The sequence below is a fragment of the Cynocephalus volans genome, chromosome 10, assembly GCF_027409185.1.
Source record: "Cynocephalus volans isolate mCynVol1 chromosome 10, mCynVol1.pri, whole genome shotgun sequence".
NCBI lineage: Eukaryota > Metazoa > Chordata > Mammalia > Dermoptera > Cynocephalidae > Cynocephalus > Cynocephalus volans.
In genome coordinates, this window is record NC_084469.1 from 97,083,829 (window position 1) to 97,095,758 (window position 11,930).

An 11,930-nucleotide genomic window follows, 5' to 3' on the forward strand; every position below is an offset into this window, starting at 1 on the left:
TCCGGGGCATTGGGACTGCTGGGGAGTCCTGTGAGGATGGACGGCCACCCACTGCAGGACCGGGCTCCCCGAGCAGCCGACACCAGGTGTCAGGAGCCTGGTTGGCTGGGATGCTGAACTCAAGCCCACCGGTGCAAGGCCACCCAGGCCAGGCTGTGTGGCGGCCCATTTGGGTGGGGTGGCCTTGCTCATGGAGCATGCAGGGGCCAGCAGTTGGGATGGGCAGTTAGGAGGCCGGTGGATCGCAGGTGACTCCAAGGCACCAGCGACTCAGTCCCCAAACTCGGGCATAAGAGGCTTCATTATTCAGGTAGAGCGATGGCACAGTGCTGCTGCCAGTGATAAATCCTCCCTCCCGGATGCTTTATGGATCATCTGACATTTCCAGCATGCAGCCTCTTCATTACCAGCACTTGTAACGATGAATTAAAAATCCTTTTACGTGAGGCTGGCTTGTACTGCTTAATGGAGCCTGTCAAGGAAGCAGCATTAACCCTCGCCTGCCCAGCCAGGGGCCCACAAGCCCAGGATGGTCATTCCTGGTCACAACACATCCATCTCTCTCCAGGACTCCCTGGCTGCCGGCTCTGGGTTCCGGGGGTCCTAGTTAGTGGAGCTGGCCCCAGCTAGCCTGAACTCAGGTTAGTGCAAAGTTGCGGAGATGTGTGGTTCCCAGCAGCTGGTGGAAGGCCCAGAAGCTTCCTGGAGGAACCAGGAGGTCTGGGAGGGTACTGGGGTGGGGTCAACTCCAGTGTGGCTGGTCTCTTGGCCCCTGTCAGCTGGTGGGCACAGGTGGATTGAACCAGCTGTACCTGCTCTCCATGGTCCTGCTGTGAGGTTTAGGGCCATGGGTCAGGCTTCCAATATGAGGGGAGGGCTCACTACTGCCTTAGGTGCTGGGGCAGGTGTTGGCCCAAGCAGACTGAGGACAGCCAGCCATGCCCTGGGCACGGGGGGCAGGCTAAGGACATGGTGCTATGGGCAGCACCCAGCAGTGGCCCTCAGCTACACACTTCTCCACAGACATCAAAGCCCACCCTGCACCCTCCTCAGCCCTGTGGCCTCCAAGAAGGGATGCCAAGCTGGAAACCAAGAACCAAACATGGGTCCTGGGTCCTTCCCAGGCACAGCAGGGGCCCATGGACCTCGTCCCCCACCAAGAACACTTGGACACCTGCCCCGACTTCCCATGCCACTGTGCACCAGGCCACCTGGGCCATGGGTTTCTCCAGCCGCTCTCACCTCCACTGCGGCCATCACTCCTGGAGGCGGAGTCTGTCCAGGATGGTTAAGACCGCACGAGGTGTGTGTGTCAGCGCTTGTCCCTGCTGGCGGAGAATTAGGTATTGACAGGTTCATAATGAGATCTCGTTGCCATCGATCAGCATCTGTGTGGTGCTGCTGCGGGCCCTTTGCCGATGTGCTTGTCTGGCTCCTGAGCGTGGTTTACAGAGCGAGAACGGCCCACTTATTAAATGGTCAGAGTGACAGGCATAGGGCGGGCTCAGCAAGGGCACCACAGACGCTCCGTGCTCCAGGACGCTGACGCCGGGCAGGGGCAGGGCAGGTGTCACCGCAGCTGGAGCCTCAGAAGGGAGGATGCCACCCGGCCGTGCCTCTTACAAAAAACGGAGACAAAATTCTTCATTCTAACCATTTTAAAGTGTACAATTCAGTGGTTTTTAGCACATTCACACAATTGTGTAACTTCTCCCGCTATCTAATTCCAGACCATTCCATCACCCCAAAAGAAACTTCATCCCATTAGCAGTCACTCCTGATCCCCCTCCCCCAGCCCCTGGCAACAAGGCCACTTTGTCCCCGTGGATTCGCCGATTCTGGACATTTCAGATCAATAGACTCACACTGTGTGGCCCTTGCGTCCGGCTTCCTCCGCTGGCCGTGGTGTGTCGAGATCCATCTGCGCCGTCGTGTGGCTCCTCCACTGTGCTGCTCTTCCATGCCTGTCCCGGCACTTGGTCACGCACAGGGGGTGGGTAGAGAACAATCCAGAAATGCCCCAGCCGAGCTTCAGAAGTCCACTGGGTGGGGCCCGGAGGGCCTGGAGGCTCTGGGCTGTGGGGAAGGCCTCCTCACCCTGCAGAGCCCCAGAGGCTGGGGTCACCCCTAGGAGACCGTCCTGGGTGCCAGTAGGGGGCTCCCGGGGGCACGAGGCATCAGCCAAGCCCCATTCTCTTCTGTGTCCCCCAGAAATGCGTGTATTGCCGGAAGCGGATGAGGAAGGTATCGGGTGCCTGCATCCAGTGCTCCTACGAGCACTGCTCCACGTCCTTCCACGTGACCTGCGCCCTTGCCGCTGGCGTCCTCATGGAGCCTGATGACTGGCCCTACGTGGTCTCCATCACCTGCCTCAAGCACAAGGCAGGGGGCCACGCGGTGAGTGCCCTGGCCCTCCCCGCCCCTGCACGCTGACCACCCTCCCACCCTGTACCTCTGCCTGCCTCATGCTGACTGCCCCTCCCTGCTGCCCTCCCAGGTCCAGTTCCTGAGGGCTGTGTCCTTAGGCCAGGTGGTCATTACCAAGAACCGCAATGGGCTCTACTACCGCTGCCGCGTCATCGGCACCACCACACAGACCTTCTATGAAGTGAACTTTGATGACGGGTCCTACAGTGACAACCTCTACCCAGAGAGCATCACCGTGAGCCACAGGGGAGCGGGTGGGAGGGCCGGGCCTGCGGGGGCTGAGACTGCAGTTGCCCTTCCCCTCTCTGTGGTGCTGCCATTGGTGGGGGGTGGGGTGGCCTGATCCCTCCTAGGGATCACCTGGATCCAAGATCACCCATGACCCGTTCCACACCCCGGGCTTTGGGCTCATGTAGGGAAAGGCTGGCTCTGTCTCTGAAGAAACAGCAGAAAACTCACCAGTCCCATGTGCGCCCCCAGAGCAGGCGGCTCCCCAGGGCTGTGGCTGCGCTCTCACGGCTCGCCCTGTGCTTTTTGGCAGAGCACGTGGTACAGGGGGACAGGAACCTGTGCTGGGGCCCCAGTGAGTGGGCCCTTACCTTTCACCTTTCTCTTGCCCGCAGAGTAGAGACTGTGTCCGGCTGGGACCCCCTGCTGAGGGGGAGCTGGTTGAGCTCCGGTGGACGGACGGTAACATCTACAAGGCCAAGTTCATTTCCTCTGTAACCAGTCACATATACCAGGTATGCGGGGACCCTCACAGCTCCTCCGAAGCCTTAACCACCTTCTTTCCCCAGGCACAGGACCGGCAGGGTCAAGCCGGGCCACGGCTGCTTTCATCCCCACTGTGCTCAACAGAAGCCCCGTGGGCCTGGCCTTTGCCTGCCTCATCTAGCAGGACAGGGCTTGCTGTGTTTTTAAGCTAAAAGAGGACAGCAGCTCTGATAATTTCCCTTTAGAGATGTCTCCTCACCTCGTTGGTGGGGTGTAGTAGAATGTGCCTAACAAATCCGTCTTTTTAACCATTTCTCTGTACAGTTCAGTGCCCCTGGTTTTTTGTTTGTTTGTTTTTAAATCAAGATGGTTATGAGTTTCTTCTCATGACTGTGGAAGAGAAATTACTTAAAAGTGTGGAGTTCCAGAAGAAAAGTCACCCACATTCCCGCAACCAAAGACGATTGCTGCTAAGCTTTTGTGCCACTTCCCGGATGGCTTTCACAATGGTTCATGAGCACACTCACCACGGTCCTCACTGTGTCCCTTTCCTCCCCCAGCCCTCATGTGATGGGAGGTGACGGTGCAGGCAGTGCTTGGAGTCACATAGCAAGTTGCTGCTCAACGTCCCGACCCTCACCGTCCCCCCCACGTTTTTTGTGAGCATTTGAGTTCAGTTGTTTAGGGTGAAGAAGAAAGTGGTGACACGGTGGGGGTCTCAGTGCTTAAAAGGAGGTGCCGTGTCTTCCAACAGACCTGAAACCCCCATGGTGTCCACCCCTGGCCCCGTTCAGGCTGGCCCGCGCCTGGCACCATGCTCACACCTTGCTGGATTTTCCCTCTCAGGCCTCTCCCTGAGAGCGTGGCCACACCCCACCTCTGGGACATGAGAGACGATGGTTTCTAGGCCATCAGGGGCAAACCCGCTTGTCGTCAGTCCTGGGAGAGCTGTGCCAGTGATGAAGAGGGGACCCTGCAGGAAGCTCCAGCCACAGATCGTCCGCACACGTCACTGCCGCTCGACTCCACCTGCCCGGGGGGAGCCTCCACGGCTCATGGGGCATCCTGCTGGGGTTCGTCCAGGGGCAAGGCTCATTTGCACCCCGGAGCCCATTTGGGGCCAGGGGCAGGCGGGATGCGAGAACAGGAAACGAGAATAGCCCCAATTTAGCTAACCTGGCGGCTCTCTCCCCACTCAGGAATTTCTAACCCGCCCAGGGTCTGTAGAGAAGAATGCCCCAGGCAGGGCTTGGGGCTTGGGGCTTTGGGCTTTGGGGGAGGGATTTGTGATTGACAGTATTCCTTTCCATCTGGGGCCTGCCCTGCTGCTCCTTGGAATCCCCTGCCTCCCTCCCTTCCCTACCCCTTGGGCTCCAGGCCTCTGTTCCTGCTGGTCAGCCTCGTATCCTGCCTGGAATGTTCTGTTGGCCTATTACGAGCCTTTGCATGGAGCCCTCACCATGCCGCTTGTCTCTTCTGTGGGGTACCGTCACAGACCAAAGGGGTCTCCAAAGTGCCTGGCCGCTCTTTGCAATCGCCCCATTTGACTGCCCCCCACCCAAGCAGAGAGCTCCTGTTGGAACACCGTGTCCCTCAAATAGTACACAGTAGTGTTGGTGGAGGTGTGGATGGCATCCACTGCCCCTGCCTGGAAGACCCCCTTCTGGACAAGAGCGGATTTGGATGGGATCCCGAGAAGTGGTGGTCAAGCCGGGATCTGCAGAAGGGGTGTGGAAGGTTTGAGAAATCAGGCCGAGCTCGTGCTGATCTCTGCCTCCCTTAAGAAACCTTGAAGACGACAGAAAAGACAGAAGTGAATAGACTAGTAAACGCACAGCGTGCTTGACCATGCCAGGAGAGCTCACGGTGGATCTTGGCCTCACTCCCCAAAGAGGGACAAGAGGAAGCCACCTCTGCCCTGGCTGGCGAGTGGGAAGCCGCTGTGGCTCGGAGGCGCTCAGCTGCCTGCAAGACCAGCGGCGGAAAGAGCTCAAAGAAGCTGAGCCCATGGGGGCAGCTAAAAAAATAGAGCATGTCTGCTCTCCAGAGTTCCTGCGGGTGGAGGTGATGTCCTGAGACGGGCAGAGTTTAGGCATCAGGCATGAGTGGTCAAGGGAGAAAGCTGGCGACAGGTTTTGGAGACAAAAAATGTGGGCAGTCCACTGTGGTGCGCCCCCCACCTGCCCACCTCTGCGGTGGTGGCAGGACCTCCAGGTACTGCATAGTGGTCGAAGAGGCAGCCCTGGTGCTGTGTGGCACACATCACGAGGCCAAGTAGGGCGGGGTGGGGCTGGTCACAGGAGTGCTAGGGGTCTGAGTGACAGCATGGGTTCCCTTGTGCCCGCCAAGAGCCAGGTGGTCAGATGGAAAAAATCATCACAGAGGGCTACAGGGACCCTCACTGACTATCCAGAACATTCAGAGCACACTCCCTCTCCAATGGGACCCCTCAGATGCTTTCAAGAAGCGCCATGTGGGGTGTTAGCACAGGGGAGCCGGGGTCCAGTGTCCACAGATCTCTCTGTGTGATTTCTGTTTTTTCTATTGGCGGCTGGCCAGTACAGGGATCCAAACCCATGACCTTGGTGTTATAAGCCTTTGCTATAACCAACTGAGCTAACTGGTGGCCCATCTCTGCGTGAATCTACAGTATTCTGAGTTAAAAAAAAAAAAAAAAACTTAAAAATCCATCTCTTGGAGATTCATGGTTAAAGTACAGTTCCGGGGAGACCTCGAGAGAGGAAACCAACCCAACTATCCAATTTATCCACATTTCTCAAATTATGTGACCACAGACTCTTTCCCTGGGAGCCCCTCCGAGCCGCCCGGATCAGGCGCCGCCCCTTCTCCTTGAGTCTTGCGCTTCCTTGAGAATCTGGAGCAGATCTCCCCAGTCCTCTTGACCTAGAAACCTGAGCTAGTTAGAACTGAGTTTCTAGAACTCACTTTTTCTCCTGGGGAGTCCGCTTTTCTGTCATGATTGAATCACTGTGGCGCCTGCGAGAAGTGCGTGAGAGGCTGCATTGGGGATGGGGGTGTAGCATCTGGTCTGCAGATGGGGGAATGCTCCACGGACACCAGGACAGTAGGTGGGCAGCTCAGGGACTCCTGTGATGGGAACTCCGCAAGGCCTACTTCCAGTGACAAAGCTGAGACCCTGCTTCCCCCAGGCATGGGAATCTTTTTCCAAGGGAGCTGGGGATTCAGACATGCGGACTCCCTAATGCAAAGGCACAGGAGGGTGACTGTCCAATCATCCATGCAAGAGACTCACAGACCAGGCCTCCTGGCCCTGCTCCTCCTGCTGCTTGTAGCCCCCATGATGCCCAAGACAGAGTCTGCCCCCCCTTGGTGAGGGAGGTCATCTGGGACGGCCATGGCCTCACCCTACGGACTTCTGTACTCCGAGTTTTCCAAAAGACACATACACCTGTTGACATTCCTAGTGTTTGGGTTCTTAGGCACAAAGAGCAAGTTTTTTACAACTGGAACCTTATGTCCCCCTGACTAGAATGTCATGAGGGCCTGGGTGTAACTACAGTGCCTTTCCTGGCACAGATGAATGGATGTCATTTGCTTTTATGAAAATGGGCCTCCTTGCATACAAGCTCCTCCAAGCATGTGCTGGCCTTGGGGCGCTAGGACATTGGCGATGGGGCTCAGGTCAGTATGCTGCAGCCCCAACCCTAAGAACTACGTCCCCTTTGCAGGTGGAGTTTGAGGATGGATCCCAGCTGACAGTGAAGCGAGGGGACATCTTCACCCTGGAGGAGGAGCTCCCCAAGAGGGTCCGGTCACGGCTGGTAAGTCTGCACAAGGCTGGGAAGCCACTTGGGCTCCGTGTTGCTTCTCAGAGCCCATCCAGGATGTGGCAGAGTGCAGATTACATCTCTGAATGGCCTTGACTGGTCCCTCCTTGGCCTTTGTTGCCATGGGTGATGCCCCACCATGCCATTCTGCCAGGGCCCACCTGGTCCACCCGGTTCCTTTGCCTTAACACAGAAGGATCCCTGAGAGCCTGTGGTGGTAGGAGGGAGGGGATTATAGGAGCCTCAGCCCCTACCCCTTGTCACGAGAGCGTGGCAAGGCAGAGGACAAACCTGCCCGAAGCCCCTGTGTGCTGCAGCCACCATGGCCAGTGCATTGTGAGGCTTCCAGCGCTCAGGGCGCTTGGGCACACTGCAGCTGCTGGAACATCTCTGGGTGTTCCAGAGCACAAACAAGATCTGAGCACCCAGGTTGGCAGTTGAAAGAAAAAAATGCTTCAAAGCTCATCCCTTGTTAAACAGGACTTGTGAGTCCTAGAGGTGGCAGATATAGTGACTGGCTTTTTCTCCCATAGCTGTTGCAGGTTTTCTCTTTCTTTTTTAATCCCAAGGCAGGGTTTTGAGGGGGAGGAGGGCATGGCCAGAGGTAACTCAGCTCAAGAAAAGAGAATGTGGGGTTGCACTTCTTACAGGAGGGCTCAGCTGACTTTGGCCTCAGGAGGTTCCCTTGGGGAGCAGACCAGAGCTGCCAGGGCTGCCCAGCCCACTGCGGGGCCAGTGGCTGGGCAGGAGTGTGGGGCCCCTCTCACTTGCAGGATTAGAGATTCACGCAGAAACAGGAGTCATCTAGTGATCAGTTGTCTGTGTCTGCAAGGTCGTTTGCTGGGAGACAGTGGCCCACGCCCCTCGGCAGCCCCCAACAGCTACACTAACCCCTGTGCTCTCCGGTCTCCTGCAGTCACTCAGCACGGGGGCACCGCAGGAGCATGCCTTCTCAGGAGAGGAGGTGAAAGCCGCCAAGCGCCCGCGTGTGGGCACCACACTCGCTGCCGAGGACTCGGGGTGCAGCCCGGACTACCTGACCTTCATGGAGAACTTCCTGCAGGCGCAAGGCCGGCCCGGAGCGCCTTTCTAGGACAGCCGGCCTGGGCGACCCTTCAGCCCAGCAAGGCAGGCCACGGCGGGTCCTGGGCGTTTGCTTGCTGTGAATTCCTGTCCTCGAGTCCCCCCGGCCCCTGAGGGGCTACCTCCGCGCTGTGGGTGCCCCTCTGTGGGGCGACAGGAGCAGGCAGGACGCCGCACACGGCCCCCGGACTCAGGGAGCAGGGCCACGCGGGCTCGGGGGCGGCCGGGGGTGCGCCACCCACTCAACTCAGATTTTTTAACCATGTAAGCTCTCTTCTCGAAAAGGTGCTACTGCATTGCCACTGAGCAACCTTTGAGATTGTGACTTCTGTACATAATCACCTTTGTGAGGCTCTTTCTATAAATACCTATTGTTTAAAAAAAAAAAGAAAAACAAAGAAAAGGAAAAAGTCCCCAAAGTTGTTTTCTAGATTTGTGGCTTTAACAAAACAAAACAAACATGTTCTTTTTCTCAGAACGAAGATACGCTGAGGGAGATAAATGCATCTCATTGTTTTTTGTTTGTTGTTTTAAAATATGATTTGTCTATTGAGCAGGCAGGGAAGGGGTGTGTGGCGGCTGGAATGTCCTAATATCTCAAGGCAGTTCTGCAGCTGTCGTGTGACCTGCGGTGGCCCAGGAGGGTGGGCAGATGCCCCAGTCACAGGTGAGTGAGTGGGTCTCACTCTCGCCTTGCCCTGGCTCCTGGACTGTGATGGTCCCAGCAGCCGCCTCCCACCGCTGCCTGCACCTGTCACTCTCTGTGCCTGATAGGAGGAGGCCAGGGGTCCCTTGAGTTGCCGACCCCACATGCCGGCTAGCAGGAGCCACGGGGCCCAGGTGCCTGTCTCCCATGTGCCCGCACCTTTGCAAAACAAACCGTCTCTCTGGTTTGCTCCTCTGTGCTTCTCCCCTCCAGAGAATCGCTCTATAGCTGAGGCCGCAGGTGTTCGAGAGGCTTCCTCTCAGATGACACATCCCCTGCACCCGCGAGGCCTCGGGGAGGGAGGCCACCGCACGTGTGTGCCGGGCGCTGGTCAGCACCAAGCGTGGCCTCCCGGCTCGGCTCTCAGGGTGCGGGCTCTGAGCGTGTTAGGGTCAGGCCTTCCAGGCGTCACAAGTGTCGTGGGGCTCCAGCCACCCAGGCGCCCCCCGCTTTGGCCAGTCTCCTGTTCAGGGAGGGCTGCCAGGACCCTGGGGCTTGGTCCATCCTCCGCTTCCGCCCTCCGGGGTCCTGTTTGTGACTCATGGACTTGCGTGTCTGGGAGAAAGAGGGAGAGAGGGAGTCGCTGCTTTCAACGTGGGGGGAATCTGCGGGTTGAACTGATGGTGAGAGAGCAGGTACTTCACAGGCCGGCTTGGGAAGCAGCTTCCCATGGTGGCCCAGGAGGGAGGTGGCAGCTGCCGGCCTGCCCGCCACCTCCACCCCACGCCCTCTGCGGGGCTGCCTCCGGTCCCCCGGGGAGGCTGAGAAGATGATCTGCTTGTATAAAGAAAAGTTATTAAAGAGTGTTCTGACGGTTGCCAGGCCAGAACTATTTAAGGAAAGGGTAGAGAATCCTCGGTGGGGGGAGGGGGGAAAGGTGGGGTTCCCCTGAGACGAGGGGTCTCCCTCTGCGGGCTGCGCAGCCCCCGGCGCGGCCTGCGCTGTATTCATATGTAGTTTGCAAATGCTATTTATATTGTAAAGAGAGTACAAAGCAGCAGGCCCTGCCCTGCGGTGGGTCGGCCTCGGGGTGCAGACAGGCCACGGACAGGGCGCCAGGAGACGCGCATTTCCCCCATGGAGACGCTTCGTGTCTTACTCGGTGAAACACAGAACAAAACAGCCCACCCACCCTGGTTTTCTCCCCCACCCGAGATTAAGGATGCGCTGTATTTTTGCCTAATTTCCCTGCCTCTAGGTTCATAATGAATTAAAGGCTCGTGAGCACTGCAGATTCCCGCTCTGTGTCGCCTGACGTGTCTTCATTTCTGAGTTCGTGCTGGGGGACGGCTGGTGGGTCAGCCCATGCATGGTAGACGGGGTTTGCTTCCAGAGCTGGATGTCACAGACTGTGTGCATAAGAGACCCCCCTCATCCCCCCACTGTCCAGAGCCCTCCACGGCGGAGGCTGTCAGGACCCTGCACGGCAGCCCAGGTGGCAGGGGTGGCTGAGGTAGTGTGTCCCCCTCACTTGTCCTGGTCCAGAGGCTGTTCCATCCCAGACCCCTCCCAGCCTGAGCCCTAGGGGCATCATTTGTGGTGGGGGCTGGCGGACATGCCAGGCAGTGGGGTGAGGCTGGAACCCCAGCAGTCACAGACCCTATTGCGCATCAGTCATGAGCACCCACCACACCCCAGGCCCTGTGAGTGGCACAGGACGCAGTGCCAGCACAGGAGGCCTGGCCCCGCCCCATGGGGCTGATGCTCCTGGGAGAGGCCCATGGTGAGTAGAACTATGGGAGGTGTCAGATGTGACAGTAGAAGAAAGGGAACGGCTGTGAGGGGTGTGGCCAGGGCAAGGGGTGTGGCCTGGGTGTCGCTGCAGTTTTAAACAAGGACATGTGAAGAGAGGTAGGAACCATGGGCGCAGCTTGGCAGAACAGCACGTGCAAAGGCCCTGGGGCAGGACTGAGCCTGGCACGGAGGAATAGCAAGGAGGCCTGTGTGGCTGCAGCACTGTGAGGAGGGGGATTGAGGGAGAAGGGGTAGACAGGGAGGGGACAGAGCAGGTCATGCAGGGTCTTGCGGGCTACGGGGAGGAGTTGGGCCTTTACTCTGAGGAAGGTGGGAGCCATGGAGGGCTGTGGGCAGAGGAGGGACAGGGCCTGACTCAGGTGCTCACGGGCGCCCTCTGGCTGCTGCGGGGAGAACAGACGGGGAGGGGGTGGGGGGGAAGTCGGGCCTAGGGTGGAGGGGACAGGACAAGTCAGGTGCAGTGAGAAGTGGGCAGATTCAGGGTATGTTCTGAAGGCAGAACTGATGGGAGGGGCCGAGGGGGGGCCCCAGGGTGACTTGCATGTTATCACCTGAACACTTGGAAAGACAGAGTTGACAGAACTGGGATGGGGCAGGTCAGATGTGAACGTGAGATTCCCCCTTGGGAATCAAGGGGTGGCTGGCCTGGGTCTGGGGACGGCCAGCCCCAGGGTAGGCATCCAGGGGCCTACAGCTCCCAGGTGGGCAAAGTCACCTGGCAGGGAGTAGATGGGGGCAGGGAGGGACCCAGGACTGGGCCTGGGGTGCCTGTGGTAGGACAGGGGGAGGGACATAAAGAGGAGCCTAGACAGGGCAGCAGTGACTGGGGCTACCCAACGGGTGTCCCTCTTTGGCCTGGGGTCTCCTCGGCAGCACAGCATCCTCCTGCCCTCTCAGCCCACTTCCAACATCCTCTTGACACTGCAAGGACTCAGTTTCCCCCTCTCCTTCGGCGGGCAGAGGGGTGGGCTTCCTGCCACTCCCTGGGAGCCAGCACTGGGTGAAACGTGTGGCCAGAGCAGAGTGAACGAGGGGGAAAGGTGGGGTCGCTCTTTTCTTGCAGAGTCTCAAAAGTCTTCCCCACACTGAGCCAGACACAGCCATGATGGGTCAGCGTCCTCCGAGCGTCCCCCACACCTGGTGGACCCATTTGTCTTCAGATCCCAGGAGGGGCTGCCATCCGGCCATCTGCGTGTCTGCACGGGCAGAAACACCCCAAGACAGGGAAGGCAGTTTGGTTCAGGCCATTGTGCACCTGGCCAGATAGGTCCCGAATGTGCCACTGTGTGGCACTGACAGGGTCAGTGCTGGTGACCGCATGGGCACCCCTGATGCTGCTGTGTGCAGGACCCTGCGGTCAGTAGCAGAGTTTGGCTCATTTGCTCAGGCAGCAATATTTTCCCTGAACCACCCTGTGCCAGGCCCTGGGGAGATGG

At 58.5% G+C, this 11,930-nt stretch overlaps 1 protein-coding gene across 2 annotated transcripts in view; it reads left to right on the plus strand.

The window, feature by feature from the left end:
• KDM4B (lysine demethylase 4B) overlaps positions 1–9,965 on the plus strand; it is a 152,192-nt gene extending 142,227 nt beyond the window's left edge. For both annotated transcript variants that reach the window (XM_063109639.1, XM_063109640.1), the window contains 5 exons: positions 2,212–2,397; positions 2,498–2,662; positions 3,051–3,170; positions 6,852–6,944; positions 7,867–9,965. In XM_063109639.1, the coding sequence (XP_062965709.1) occupies positions 2,212–2,397; positions 2,498–2,662; positions 3,051–3,170; positions 6,852–6,944; positions 7,867–8,043 (741 nt within the window). In that variant the 3' untranslated portion in view covers positions 8,044–9,965. The remainder of the gene's footprint in view (positions 1–2,211; positions 2,398–2,497; positions 2,663–3,050; positions 3,171–6,851; positions 6,945–7,866) is intronic.
• The last annotated feature ends 1,965 nt before the right edge of the window (positions 9,966–11,930 follow it).